Raw genomic sequence first — 14178 nt, 5'->3', positions numbered from 1 at the left:
CTGCTCGGGCAGGTGCTGAGGGGACGTGAAGAACGGCTGGAGAAACGAGCGTGTTTGATGCGATGTGGCGGGTGCGCTGGGCGGGCGGTGGGCAGGCAGCAGGCTCGCCTTGGCCCCTGGGAGGCTTCTCTGTTCATCAGCAGGAAAGCCTTCCAGAAGCAGCATGGCTGATTCCCACATGAGGACTGTCGGGGCCCTCAGACGGCTTGCGAGCGACGTTTGCCCCAGGGCGGGGGCTGCCCTAGGCCACCTCGGGTCCTGTGCAGGGCTCGGGGCCCTCGGGCTGTAAGGCCGGGTGGACTGAGGCCGAGCCTCCCTGCCACGCCTGACCCCTCTGACCTCTCCTCAGGACCTGGCTCAGGTGGTGGATGAGCTCATCCAGGAGGTCCTGCAGAGGGACTGTGAGGAGGTTGGTGCCGCCGGGGCGGCCTTCGCCATGACAGCCCTGGGGTGAGTGCCGTGCCCCTCCTCTCTGAAGCTGCCCGCCCGCCGGGCCCCCGTCCCTCCGTTTCTCCCCGTGGAGCTGCTCGGTCTTGGGCAGGACGCCACCTGCCCTTGGTGCAGCCTTAGCTGTGCTGGCGCTCATGACCTCGTCGGTCGCTGGCAGGAGTTTCTGCGGGTGTGCGCCTTTTGAGCAAGGTTGGGTTTGTTAGAGTTCTAAAGTAAGACCTATTTTTCCTTAAACTTTAAATATGCCTTTACAATCTAGTGAAGTAAAAATTTCTTTATTCTCTATTGAATATTAGAAACACTTTTATGTGATCTTGGATTAAATTTTACTTTAGAAATTTAACAGATTAAATCCTTTTAAACATTCGACATCAATTGTGTTTTATGCCATGATGAAATTTCTTTAGAGATTTTAAGTTATATTTATAAATCTCATATGTTTCTAATATCTTAGATATCTAGTCTTCATAAATTTAACAGTCAAAACTTCAAAATTTAAGACTTAAGCGACTTCTATAAAGTTAAGTAAAGCTAATTGATTTAGTAAATCAGATTATCTTAAGAATTTCAGACATGTTGTAAAATCCTATTACACATGAAATCACGCAATGATTAAAAGGTATTCTTTCACCAAAAGTGCAGATGCCTCAAAAGGATTAAGGTTATTGATAGGCTTGATTCATTTTCTTATACTGGACTCCTACCTTTAGTTTGAACTAAAAACAAATAGGATTTCATTGGCTTTGTTTTATTGTGATAAAATGTGCATAACAAAGTTAACCACCTTAATCATTTTTAAGCACACAATTCAGTGACATTTAAGTGTGTTAACCATGTTGTGTATCCCTCATCACTATTTCCAAAATTTTTCATCCCAAACAAACTGTAGCCATTCAGCAGTAATATCCCATTCTCCTCTCTCCGCGGCTCCTGTTAACCTCTATTCTGTTTTATGACTTTATGACTTTGTCTCTTTTACACGCCTCACATAAGAGACATCGTAAGAGTATTTGTCCTTTTGTGTCTGGCTTGTTTTAGATACAAAACGTCTTTAAGTTCATCTATAGTAGCACAAATCAGCATTTTCTTCCTTTTTATGGCTGAATAACACTCCCTTGAAGTATACAGTTGACTCTTGGGGTGTTGACGCCCTGTGCAGTCGAAAATCTGAGTTTAACTTTTGACTCCCCAAAATCTCAACTGCTTATAACCTACTATTGACTGGAAGCCTTACTGATAACAGTTAGTAGTTGATTAACACGTATCCTGTTTGTTGTATATATCAGTAAAGTAAGCTAGAGAGAAGAAAATGTTAATAAAATCGTAAAGGAAAGAAAGTACACTTACCGTGGTGTTGGTGTCAGGGGACCCGTGCGGTTCAAAGCGTGCTGTTTAAGGATCACGTGTATCAACACACATATACATGTATATGTACCACATTTTGCTTATTTGTCTGTTGATGGACACTTTTTTTTTTTTCACCTTTTGACTACTGCGAATAATGCTGTTAGGAACACTGGTTTACCAATAACTATTTGAGTCTCTGCTTTCAGTTCTTGTGGGCATGTGCCTAGAAGTGGAATTACTGGATTATATGATCTTTTATGTGTGTGTGTGTATATATGTATATATATATATATATGATTTTATTTATTCATGAGAGACAGAGAGAGAGGCAGAGACACAGGCCAAGGGAGAAGCAGGCTCCATGCAGGGAGCCCAATACGGGACTCCATCCCAGGACCCCGGGGTCACGCCCTGGGCTGAAGGTGGTGCTAAACTGCTGAGCCACTGGGGCTGCCTCTTTTTTATATTTTTTGAAAAACTACCAAACTCTTTTCCACAGTGGCTACACCATTTTGTATTCCCTCCATCAGCACACAAGGGTTCCATTTTCTCCGCATTGTTGCCAGCACACAGTATCATTTAAAAAACTTTTGTAGTAATCATCATCGTGGGTGCAAAGTGGTATCTCGTAGTTTGCATCTCCCTGATGAGTAACGACGTTAAGCGTATTTTCATGTGCTTGCCTTTTGTGTATCTTCTTTGGAGAAATCTATATTCAAGTCCTTTGGCCCATTTTTGAATTGTTTTTTTGTTGTTGAGTTTGTAGGAGTTCTTTTATTTTCTGAATGTTAGTCCCTTTTTAGATACATGATTTGCAAACATTTTTTCCTATTCTGCTTGGGAGTGCCTTTTGGTTTAGATTGCCTTTTCACTCTCTTGATCGTGTTCTAAGATGCACGAAAGTTTTAAATTTTATGCAGTTCATTTTATTGAATTTTTCTTTTGTTGCCTGTGCTTTTCAATTTCATATTCAAGAAATTGCTAAATCCAACAATATGAATATTTTCCCATGTTTCCTTCTAAGAATTTTATAGTTTTAAGTCTTTAAGTTTAGGTCTTTGATGTACGTTGGTTTCATTTTCATATACGGTATAAGATACAGATGCAACAGCATTCTTTTGTATATATTCTCTGTATTTTGAAATGACTGTCTTTTCCTCTTTGAATGGTCGTGGCACCCTTGTTGGAAATCAACTGGCCATATGTGAGGGCTTCTTTCTTTTTTTCTTTCTTTCTTTCTTTCTTTCTTTCTTTCTTTCTTTCTTTCTTTCTTTTTTTTTTTATTTATTTATTTATTTTTTCTTTCTTTCTTTTTAAAGATTTATTTATTTATTTATTCATGACAGAGACAGAGACACAGAGAGAGAGAGATGGAGGCAGAGACCCAGGCAGAGGGAGAAGCAGGCTCCATGCAGGGAGCCTGATGTGGGACTTGATCCTGGGTCTCCAGGATCACATCCTGGGCCGAAGGCAGGTGCTAAACTGATGAGCCACCCAGGGATCCCTGTGAGGGTTTCTTTTTTGGATTCTCTGTTCTACTCTTTTGGTCCATATTGTCTATTTGTATGCCAGTTCCACATTGTTTTGATTACTGTACTTATGTAGTAAATTGAGGTTTGTTTGTTTTTTAAGATTTTTTATTTATTTATGACTGACAGAGAGAGAGGCAGAGAAGCAGGCTCCATGGGACTCGATCCTGGGACTCCAGGATCATGCCCTGGGGTAAAGGCAGATGCTCAACTGCTGAGCCTCCCGACTGCCCCTCAGTTCTAATAGGTTTTGAGTGGACTTCCTAGGATTTTCTGTATATAAGGTCATGTCCTTAGTGAATAGATAATAGTTTTTTTTTTTTCTTTTGTACTTTGGATGTTTTTTACTTTTCTGTAATGTCCAATATGGTATTGAATAGAAGCAGCAAATAGGGCATCCTTGTCTTGTTCTTGATCTTAAAGGAAAAGCTTTCAGCGCTTCACATCTGACTACGGTGTTAGCTGTGGGTGTATCACGTATTCATTTATATTCATGTGCAGGATTTATCATGTTGAGGAAATTCTGTTTCTACTTTCTTTTTGAAAATTTTTATCATGAAATGGGGCTGAATTTTGTTATATGCTCTTTCTGCATTACTTGGGATGATCATGTGAGTTTTTTCCCCTTCAGTTTATTAATATGTTTGTATTACATTGGTTTTCATTTGTTGAACTATCCTTTCATTCCAGGACTAGATCCCACTTGGTAATTTTATATAATCCTTTAAATATATTGCTGAACTTTGGTTTGTTAGTATTTTGTTGAGGATTTTTATACCAATATTCTTTTTTTTTTTTTTTTTTACTTTTTTTATTTATTTATGATAGTCACAGAGAGAGAGAGAGAGAGAGAGGCAGAGGCACAGGCAGAGGGAGAAGCAGGCTCCATGCACCGGGAGCCTGATGTGGGATTCGATCCCGGGTCTCCAGGATCGTGCCCTGGGCCAAAGGCAGGCGCCAAACCGCTGCGCCACCCAGGGATCCCCTATACCAATATTCTTAAGGGATATTGATCTGTAGTTTTCTAATAGTGTCTTTGTCTGGTTTTGGTATCCAATCAGGGCAATGCTAGTCTCACAGAAGTGTAGAAAATGTTTCTTCTCTTCAGATTTTTAGAAGAGTTTGAGAAGGGTTGGTGTTCTTCCATAAGTTTTCAATATAATTTATCGGTGGAGCCATCTGGTTCTGCATTTTTCCTTATCAGGAGAGGTTTTTGAATACTGAGTCAATTTCCTCACAAGTTATAGGTGTATTCAGATTTCTACATGAGTCAGCTGTAATAGATTGTATGTTTTTAACCATGAGTTTAATTTTTATGCTAAAGACCAAATATGTATTTTTTTCCATGCTGATATTAGAAATGTAGTTATGCAGCTTGCTTGGCTTGTATTTATCTATTTAGAATGATGCCCACTTTTCTCTGCCTAGCGTTTCCAATGCTGCTATGGAGGAGCTATTAACAGCTGCAACCACAGGTATTTTGAGGCACATTGCAGCTGAAGAAGTCTCTAAGGAAAGGGAGCGAAAGGAGGAGGAGAGGCGGCAGGCTGAAGAGGAGAGGTGAGTGTGCCTTGTGCGTGTGAGACAGCGTCGGAAAGTATGGACACAGGACAGAACCCACCCTGGCCTGGATGCTCCTACCGTTGTCCACTGCACTGGCCTCAGCCTTGGTTCCCCTACGCCCCGTGCGCACAGCCCAGGGGGTGGGTGGGCGTCCTGAGGTCACAGCCACCTTGTACATAGCAGCCTTCCCTCCCGGCTGGCGTTGCGGGGAAGGTGGTGGCGGGGAAGCTGGGGTGTGTGGCCGTGTGGCTGTCTGGTGGGGTCAGAGGAGTGGGCTTGCCGGCTGAGGCAGCCCCACTCACATCCCCACTTGCGAAGTCAGGAGTCTGCCGGCCCTTCAACGTGACCCTTGTGCTTTTACCCGTAGGTTGAAACAAGAGCGAGAACTGGTGTTAAGTGAGCTAAGCCAGGGCCTGGCTACAGAGCTCACAGAGCTGGTGGTGACAGAATGTGTGAGAGAGACCTGCTCGCAAGAGTTGAAGTAAGTCGAGTGCCGGTGTCCTGGAGCTGAGGGTGTGGGGTGCTGGGACGGTTAGGGTTGTGGAGGTGCTGTGGCCAGGCCGCTGTGGTTCACGCCAGCTGTGTTGCACGCTGACAAGGAGCATGTCTTGGAGCGGCCAACCGTAAGATGGCGTCCCTGTGTTGGAGCCGTGTTGCATCCAGAGAGGGCCTTGCTTCTGTGCCCAGCGCCGCCACCGGCCCTGCGCTGGCTCTGGGAGGTGTCCGTCAGCAGGACGATTCATGGTAGTCCTCTGCGTGCCGAGTTAGCCACTGTCAGTTTTTCTCAAGTAGAAGGTCCTTTCTTGCTTCATACGTTAAAAGATTTCTCTGAATTCTTTCATTTAAGAACTTTATTAACTTAGTTTTTAAATTGAAGTCTAATTCACTTTCAGTGTTATATTAGGTTCAGGTGTACAGCATATTGATTTGAAAGTCCTATATATAGAGTCATTGTTCACCAAGGTAAGTGTAGTCACCACCTGTCACCATACAACATTATTACAGTACTTATTATTATTATTTAAAATATTTTATTTATTTATTCATGAGAGAGGAGGGGGGGGCAGAGACACAGGCAGAGGGAAAGCAGGCTCCACGCAGGGAGCCTGGTGTGGTACTCGATCCCAGGTCTCCAGGATCATGCCCTGGGCTGAATGAAGGCGGCGCCAAACCACTGAGCAACCCGGTCTGCCCCAGTATTTATTATTCACTGTATTCCCTGTGTTGTTCTTTTCGTCTCTGTGACATATTTATTTTGTGATTGGAAGTTTGTACTTCTTAATTAATCTCCATCTATTTCACTCATGCCCCCACCTACCTGCCTCTGGCAACCACCAGCTCTCTGTATTTAAGAGTCTGTTTTTGTTTGTTCCTTTGTTCTGTGTTTTAGGTTCCACATAAAAGTGAAATAAGGTATTTGTCTTTCTCTGACTTAGTGCACTTAGCACATTATTCTCTACATCTATCCATGGGGTTGCAAGTGGCAAGATCTCATTCTTGTTTGATGGCTGAGTAGTATTTTTGCACGCCTACACACACACCCACGCCCACACCCACCCACACCCGTATCTTTATTTATGTGTCTCTGGATACTTAGGTTGCTTCCACATCTTGATGATTGTAAGTAATGCTGTTATAAACATATGGGTGCAGATGTCTTTTCAAATTAGCGTTTTCAGTTTCATCGGGTTAATAAGTACGCAGTAGTAGAATTACCGGATCATAAGGTATTTTAAGTTTTAGTTTTTTCAGAAGCCTCTATACTGTTTTCCACAACGGTTGTACTAATTTACGTTGCCACCAGCAGTACACAAGGGTTCTCTTTTCTCCACATCCTGGTCAACATCATTATTTCTTGTCTTTTTGATTCTAGCCACCTGACTGGTATGAGGTGGTATCTCATTTATGGTTTTGATTCACATTTCCTTGACAACTAGTGTGATGTTGAGCATCTTTTCATGAGTCTGTTGGCCGTATATATGTCCTCTTTCGAGAAATGCCTATTCAGGTCCTCTGCCTGTTTTTAATTGGATTTTTTTTTTATGTTATGTAAGTTCTTAATATATTTTGGATATTAATCTTGTATTGGATAGATCATTTGTGGATATCTTCTCCCATTCAGTGGGTTGCCTTTTTGTTTTGCTGATGGTTTCCTTTACTGTACAAAAGCTTTTTATTTTGGTATAATCTTAGTAGCTTGTTTTTGCTTTTGTTTGCTTGGCCTGAGGAGATTTATTCATAAATAGGTTGTGAAGGATGATGTCCGAGAGTTACTGCCTGTGTTTTCATTTAGGGGTGTTAAGGTTTTAGGTCTCACATTGAGGTCTTTAATCCATTTTGAGTTTCTTTGTGTGTGTGGTGTGAGAAAGTGGTCTAGTTTCTTTCCCATGCATGTAGCTGTCTAGTTTTCCCTACAGCATTTGTTGAAAACTATCTTTTTCCGCTGTATACTCCTACCTCCTTTGTTTATAGACAATTGACCGTATAGGAATGGGCCCTCTATCCTATTCCATTAATCCCTGTGTCTCTTTTTGTGCCAGTACCATATATTTTGATTACTGTAGTTTTGTAGTATATTATGAAATTTGGGATTGTGATACTTTCAATTTTGTTATTCTTTCTCAAGATTGCTTTGACTATTCAAGGTCTTTGTGGTTCCATACAGATTTTAGGATTATTTGTTTTTATCTGTGAAAAGTGCTGTTGGTGTTTTGATAGGGATTGTATCGAATCTGTACATTCCTTTATAGTATAGACATTTTAACGATATTAATTCTTGCAACCCATGAGCATGAAATACCTTTCCATTTGTTTGTATCATTTTCAGTTTCTTTAATCAGTGTTGTATAGTTTTCAGAGTATAGGTCTTATACTTACTTGATTAAATTCAGTTTCTCTTTCTGCTACTTCGTTATTAGTGTATAGAAATGCAGCAAATTTCCATGTATGAATTTTGTGTCTTGTAACTTTATTGAATTCATTTATCAGTTCTCGTAGTTTTTTGGTGGAGTCTTTAGGGTTTTCTTTTTTTCTTTTTTAAAGATTTATTTATTTATGATGGAGAGAGAGAGAGAGAGGCAAAGGGAGAAGCAGACTCCACACAGGGAGCCCGACGCGGGACTCACTCCCGGGACTCCAGGATTGTGCCCTGGGCCAAAGGCAGGCGCCAAACCGCTGAGGCACTCAGGGATCCCCCTAGGGTTTTCTATAGTTAGTATCACTTTATCTGCAAAGAGTGACAGTTTTACTTCTTTCTTACCAATTTGGATTCCTTTATTTTTTTGTCTCACTGCTGTAGCTGGGACTTCCAGTACTATATTGGATAAAAGGGGTGAGAGTTGAGCATCCTTGATTTGTTAATGATCCTAGAGGAAAAGGTCTCTCAGTCTTTCACCATTAAATATGATGTTCACTGTGTGACCTTTATTATGTTGAGATATGTTCCTTCTATATGCACTTTGTTGGTAGTTTTTTTTTTTTTTTAAAGATTTTATTTATTTATTCATGAGAACACACAGAGAGGATTGAGAGAGAGAGAGGCAGAGACACAGGCAGAGGGAGAAGCAGGCTCCATGCAGGGAGCCCGACGTGGGACTCGATCCCGGGTCTCCAGGATCACGACCTGGGCTGAAGGCGGCGCTAAACCGCTGAGCCACCCAGGCTGCCCTGTTGGTAGTTTTTATCATCAGTGGGGTTGTATTTTGTCAAATGCTTTTTAATTTTATCTATTGAGATGATCTTACGGTTTTTATCCTTTCTTTTGTTAATGTGGTGTGTCCTATTGATTGATTTATGAATATTGAACCACCGTTGCATCGCTGGAATAAATCTCACTTGATTGTGGAGAATCATTTTTCATGTATTGGTGAATTCAGTCTGCTAATATTTTGTTGAGGATCTTTGCATCCATGTTCATCAAGAATATTGGCCTGTATTTCTCTTTTTTTGTAGTATCTGTTTTTGTATCAGGATAATGCTGGCTTTGTAGAATGAATGTTACTACATTTATAGACTGTTTTCCTCCCTCTTCTATTTTTTGGAATAGTTTGAGAAAAGTAGTTATTAACTCTTATTTACGTATTTGATAGAATTTACCTGTGAAGCCATCTGGCCTGAACTTTTGTTTGTTGGGTTTTTTGATTATTGATTCCATTTCATTACTAGTAATCTGTTCAAATTTTCTATTTTTTTCCTGATTGAGTTTTAGAAGATTGTATGTTTCTAGGAATTTATCTACTTCTAGGTTGTCCAGTTTGTTGGCATATAATTTTTTATATTTTCTTACATCCTTTGTATTTCTTTTTTGTTTTTTAAGATTTATTTATTTATTTATTCATGCGAGACACAGACTGAGAGAGAGAGGCAGAGACACAGGGAGAGGGAAAAGTAGGCTCCTTGTAGGGAGCCTGATGCGGAACTCGATCCCGGATCCTGGGATCATGACCTGAGCCGAAGGCAGGCACCCAACCACTGTAGCCACTCAGGCGTCCCTAACATTTCTATTTCTGTGATGTTTTTTTCTCTTCCATTTCTTTTCTTTTCAAAGATTTTATTTTTTATTTGAGATAGAGAGCACGAGCTGGGTGAGAGGCCGTGGAAGAAGCAGACTCCCCACTGAGCAAGGCAGGGTGGAGACTAGAGACCCGGGGATCATGACCTGAGCCAAAGGCAGATGCTCAACCACTGAGCCACCCAGGCGCCTCTCCTTCTCAATTTCTAACATAATTTCTTTGAGTCCTCTTTTTCTTGATGAGTCTGGCTAAAGGTTTTTCAATTTTGTTTATCTTTACGAAGAACCAGCTATTGGTTTTATTGATCTATTTTGTGTTTACTGTGTTTCATTTATTTCTGTTCTCATCTTTATTATTTCTTTCCTTCTCTAAGTTTTGTGTTTTGTTTTGTTTTCTAAAGATTTTATTTATTTATTTATTCATTCATTCATTCATTCATTCATTCAAGAGAGACACAGAGAGAGAGAGGCAGAGACACAGGCAGGGGGAGAAGCAGGTTCCCTGTGGGGAGCCTGAGGCAGGACTTGATCCCAGTACCCCGGAATCACGACCTGAGCCAAAGGCAGACACTCATCCAGTGAGCCACCCATGTGTCCCTAAGCTTTGGGTTTTGTTTGTCCTTTTTTCCCCCTAGGTTCTTTAGGTGTAAGGTTAGATTGTTTATTCGAGATTTTTCTTCTTGAGGTAGGCCTGTATCACTATAAATCTCCTTGGGACAGCTGTATCCCAAAGATTTTGGACTGTTGTATTTTCATTTTATTTGTCTCCGTGTATTTTTTTAATTTCTTATTTGATTTCTTGGTTGACCCATTTTTTTTGTTTAGTAGCCTGTTGGTTAGCCCCCATTTATTTGTGTTCTTTGCATATTTTTTCTTGTAATTGGTTTTTTGTTTCATACTCTTGTTGTTGGAAGAGATGCTTCCAACTGAAGCATCTGAACTGAAGAACTGATACGCTTTCAGTCTTCTTAAATTTATTGAGACTTATTCTGTGGCCTAATAAGTGATCTGTCCTGGAGAGTGTTCCTTATGCACCTAAAGAATCTGTATTCTGTTGTTTTTGGATGGAATATTCTATATATATCTGTTAGGCCCAACTGGTCTAATGTGTTGTTCAAAGTCACTGATTCCTTGTTGATTTTCTGTCTGGATAATCGATCCGTTGATGTGAATGTGGTGTTAAAGTTCTCTATCATTGCTGTTTTATGCCAGTTTCTCTTTTGTGTCTGTTAGTATTTGTTTTATGTATTTAGGTGCTCCCATGTTGGGTACGTAGATATTGTTCCCTTTATCGTTATGTAGCATACTTTTTTGCCTCTTGCTATGGTCATTGTTTTAAAGTCTAGCTTGTCTGAGTATTGCTACCTTGGCTTTTATTCACTTCCATTTGCATGGTGTGTGTTTTCCACTCGTTCTTCACCGTCAGTCTGTATGTCTTTAGGTCTGAAGTGAGACTCCTGTAGGCAGCACGTAGATGGATCTTGTTTTTTAATCCATTCAGTCACCCTATGTGTTTCAATTTGAGCATCTACATTCAACGCAATTACTGATAGGTATGTGCTTATTACCCTTCTGTTCATCACTTTCTGGTTTTTTATAATTCTTCTCTGTTCCTTTCTTCTCTCTTCACATGGAGTTTGATGGCTTTCTGAAATAATATGCTTGGATTCCTTTCTCTTTATTTTTTGTGTATGTATGATAGGTTTTTGGTATGGTTACCATGAGACTCATATATAACATCTTATGTGTATAGTCTTCTATATTAAGTTTATGGTCACTTAAGAACTTTATTGATTTCACCTCCAAGCCTCAGGGTAGAAAGAAGTTCAATATGCAGGGAAATCTGTCTGTGTTTGAGCTCCCCTGAGGTAGCCTTGGACCAGATGAGCTTTAGTAGCACAGAGCGTAGATTCCAGTGCAGATGGAGGACAGAAGTGTTTTGTTTCAATCGTGTTTCTGTCTTTAATAAATGCGAGTCTGTTTCCCTGTTTAAGTATGAGACCATTTAAGTGATGGATCGATGTCTGTTCTTAATCCCAGGAGGGAGCGTTAGGAAATATATAAGAGCTGGGACTTGCTGATATATTTTCCTGCAGTCCCAGGAGACCTGGGTTTCAGCTCAGGTCCAGAGCTGGTGTCCACCTGCCACAGAGGATGGCTACTGAAAATACGTCGTGCTTGTTTAAGCTTCTTTGATTTTGTGACTAAATGTATTTGATAACATTTTCTGTGCTCCCTTGGTTGACAGAATTTTGTCATAATAATCTCTTTTAGATACTGGTTTATCTGAGGACCACTGCCATGTAAGACATGTGCTGCCAGTTTTGGCTGCCAGCTGTCATGTACTTGAGACACTTGTAATTGCAAACATCAGATATTGCTGATGAGAAAGTGTGGAAGTTGTCTTACTGGTCATTTAAAAATTAAAATTTGTTGACTGTTTATTAGGTTAAAGGTATATTGACCATTTGCAAGGGTTCTGTTGGACCTGTAATCTAGTACACTGTACCACTTTTGTTCTTTTTTCTCTTCTGTCTTTTCAGGTGTCTGTACATTAAGTAAAATGAAAATCTTAAAGCTTCTTTTGTGGCAGAGACATAATTACATTTCAGTAGTAAGGATGTGGGGCAGCGTGGGTGGCTCAGCAGTTTACTGCCGCCTTTGGCCTAGGGCGTGATCCTGGGGTCCCAGGACCGAGTCCCACATCGGGCTCCCTGCATGGAGCCTGCTTCTCCCTCTGCCTGTGTCTCTGCCTCTCTCTGTTTCTCATGAATAAATAAATTAAAAAAAATATTAAGGATGCAGAGTCTTGCCACTTTGAGGGCAAGCACTCGATGTGTGTGGGCCTGGGGTGCAATGTCTCTCATCCTGATTGCCCTCTTCTGTAGGAGTGCAGTGGAGACAGACCAGAGGGTCCGAGTGGCCCGTTGCTGTGAGGATGTCTGTGCCCACCTGGTGGACCTGTTTCTTGGGGAAGAAATTTTCCAGACTGCAAAGGAGACCCTCCAGGAACTTCAGTGCTTCTGCAAATATCTCCAGCGGTGAGTCATGTATCCTCCTTACAGAAGAAATGAATGCACGTGGGGAGAGCCTTTGATAAAGGTGATACTTTCAGAAATAGTCAGTTACACACACACACACAGACACACAAACACACGAAACCTGTTCCTTCCTAAAGAGTCGATGCTAAGGGGATGAATATGGAATCAGATTGGGAGCTGTTCTGTATTACGACAAATATTTATAGGTTGTTTTCTGTTGTTTACTCACAGGGAGGTAGCCATGAATGAGCCAAACAAATTCTAGCTGCATGAATTTCCAAAATATAATTAGTGAAAAAAGCAATTCTCAGGGAAATGTATACAACATACAGACTGCATATTCAAACTAAGTAGGGACGCCTGGGTGGTTCAGCAATTGAGCGTCTGCCTTTGGCTCAGGGCATGACCCTGGGGTCCCTGCAGAGAGCCTGCTTCTCTTTCTGCCCATGTCTCTGCCTCTCTCTGCGTCTCTCATGAATAAATAAATAAAATATTTTTAAAAATTAAAAATAAATATAAATAAAAAATTAAGTAGTTTTAGGTTTATATATAGTAATATAACCTTATAGAAAAGGAGGAAAATAATGAACATAAACTTAGCACGTCTCTGCTCTGTGCTAGCCTTTACTGCATTTGAGGTCAGGTGGAGGCCAAACCACCACAGCATACTGGACTCTTCCAGGTGTCAGTGGCACCATACATGACCTGCCTAGTTCTCAGGGGGGAGACTTTCACGTGGCTTTTCTTTTTAGCTGTGACAGAGTGCTGCAGTGACTGTCTTTTTACAAACATTCCACACGGGTACACACGTACCTGGAGATAATTCCTATCAGTGGTATTTGCTGGGTCAGAGTGTGTATGTATCTTAGGTTTGTATCCATATTGCCAAATTGGTGTCCAAAGGTTGTTCAGCTTTGGTGCTTCCCTGGTTTTGTTGTTCACCACCACTCAACTGTTACCATGCCTTTCCTGTGCCTGAGTATTAATTTTAATTCTGATTCATTTTTCAGTTTGAGGACTGTTGCTGAAAAAGACTTACACATATTCCCAGGAAGTGTGCTGCCCTGTGTTTTAGCGCTGGACTGCATTTTTGCATTTGTCCCTATCAGTAAACTTCAGTATACGCAGGGATGACATATTGGTGTATCTTCCAGGTGGAGAGAAGCCGTCGCGGCCCGGAAGAAACTTAGGCGCCAGATGCGGGCCTTCCCAGCGGCCCCCTGCTGTGTGGATATCAACGACCGGCTGAGGACCTTGGTGCCCAGTGCGGAGTGTCCCATTGCTGAGGAGAACCTGGCCAAGGGCCTTCTGGACTTGGGCCATGCAGGGAGAGTGGGCATCTCCTGCACCAGGTCAGCACTCAGCCTGCCGTGGCTGCCCGATGTGCCCGTGCCCCACCCGGCTTTATGGGGAGCGTGGAATAATGTGTGCATTTGGAGGGAAGATGGGTAGAATCAGAGAAAGTGAAGACAGATGCAGGATTTTGTTCTGGAAGTTTGTCTTCCCCTCCAGTTCCGACGTGTGACACGTTCTACATGCCTTGATTTCGTGTGCCTTTTCTACTTCACACACTCAGGGCCTGGTACTGGAATCTTACTTAGAATCACCTGTTTGTTTTCTGGTCTTTGTGGATTTACGCTGTCCATATCCGTTGGTAGAGGTTCTGTCCCTGTGGAAGTGTTGTAGAGGGCGGAATTTTGTCTGTGTACTGCTCATCTCCCATGGCTCACACATGATA

General features: G+C 41.6%; 1 protein-coding gene across 1 annotated transcript in view; it reads left to right on the top strand.

The window, feature by feature from the left end:
- Positions 1–14178, top strand: part of MCM3AP (minichromosome maintenance complex component 3 associated protein) — a 52137-nt gene that overhangs the window by 18616 nt on the left and 19343 nt on the right. Inside the window, exons 13-17 of the mRNA XM_038581698.1 lie at positions 350–450; positions 4755–4886; positions 5257–5370; positions 12288–12440; positions 13595–13792. Of these exons, the coding sequence (XP_038437626.1) occupies positions 350–450; positions 4755–4886; positions 5257–5370; positions 12288–12440; positions 13595–13792 (698 nt within the window). The remainder of the gene's footprint in view (positions 1–349; positions 451–4754; positions 4887–5256; positions 5371–12287; positions 12441–13594; positions 13793–14178) is intronic.

This window comes from Canis lupus, chromosome 31 (assembly GCF_011100685.1).
Source record: "Canis lupus familiaris isolate Mischka breed German Shepherd chromosome 31, alternate assembly UU_Cfam_GSD_1.0, whole genome shotgun sequence".
NCBI lineage: Eukaryota > Metazoa > Chordata > Mammalia > Carnivora > Canidae > Canis > Canis lupus.
This window is presented reverse-complemented; position numbering and strand designations above follow the sequence as displayed.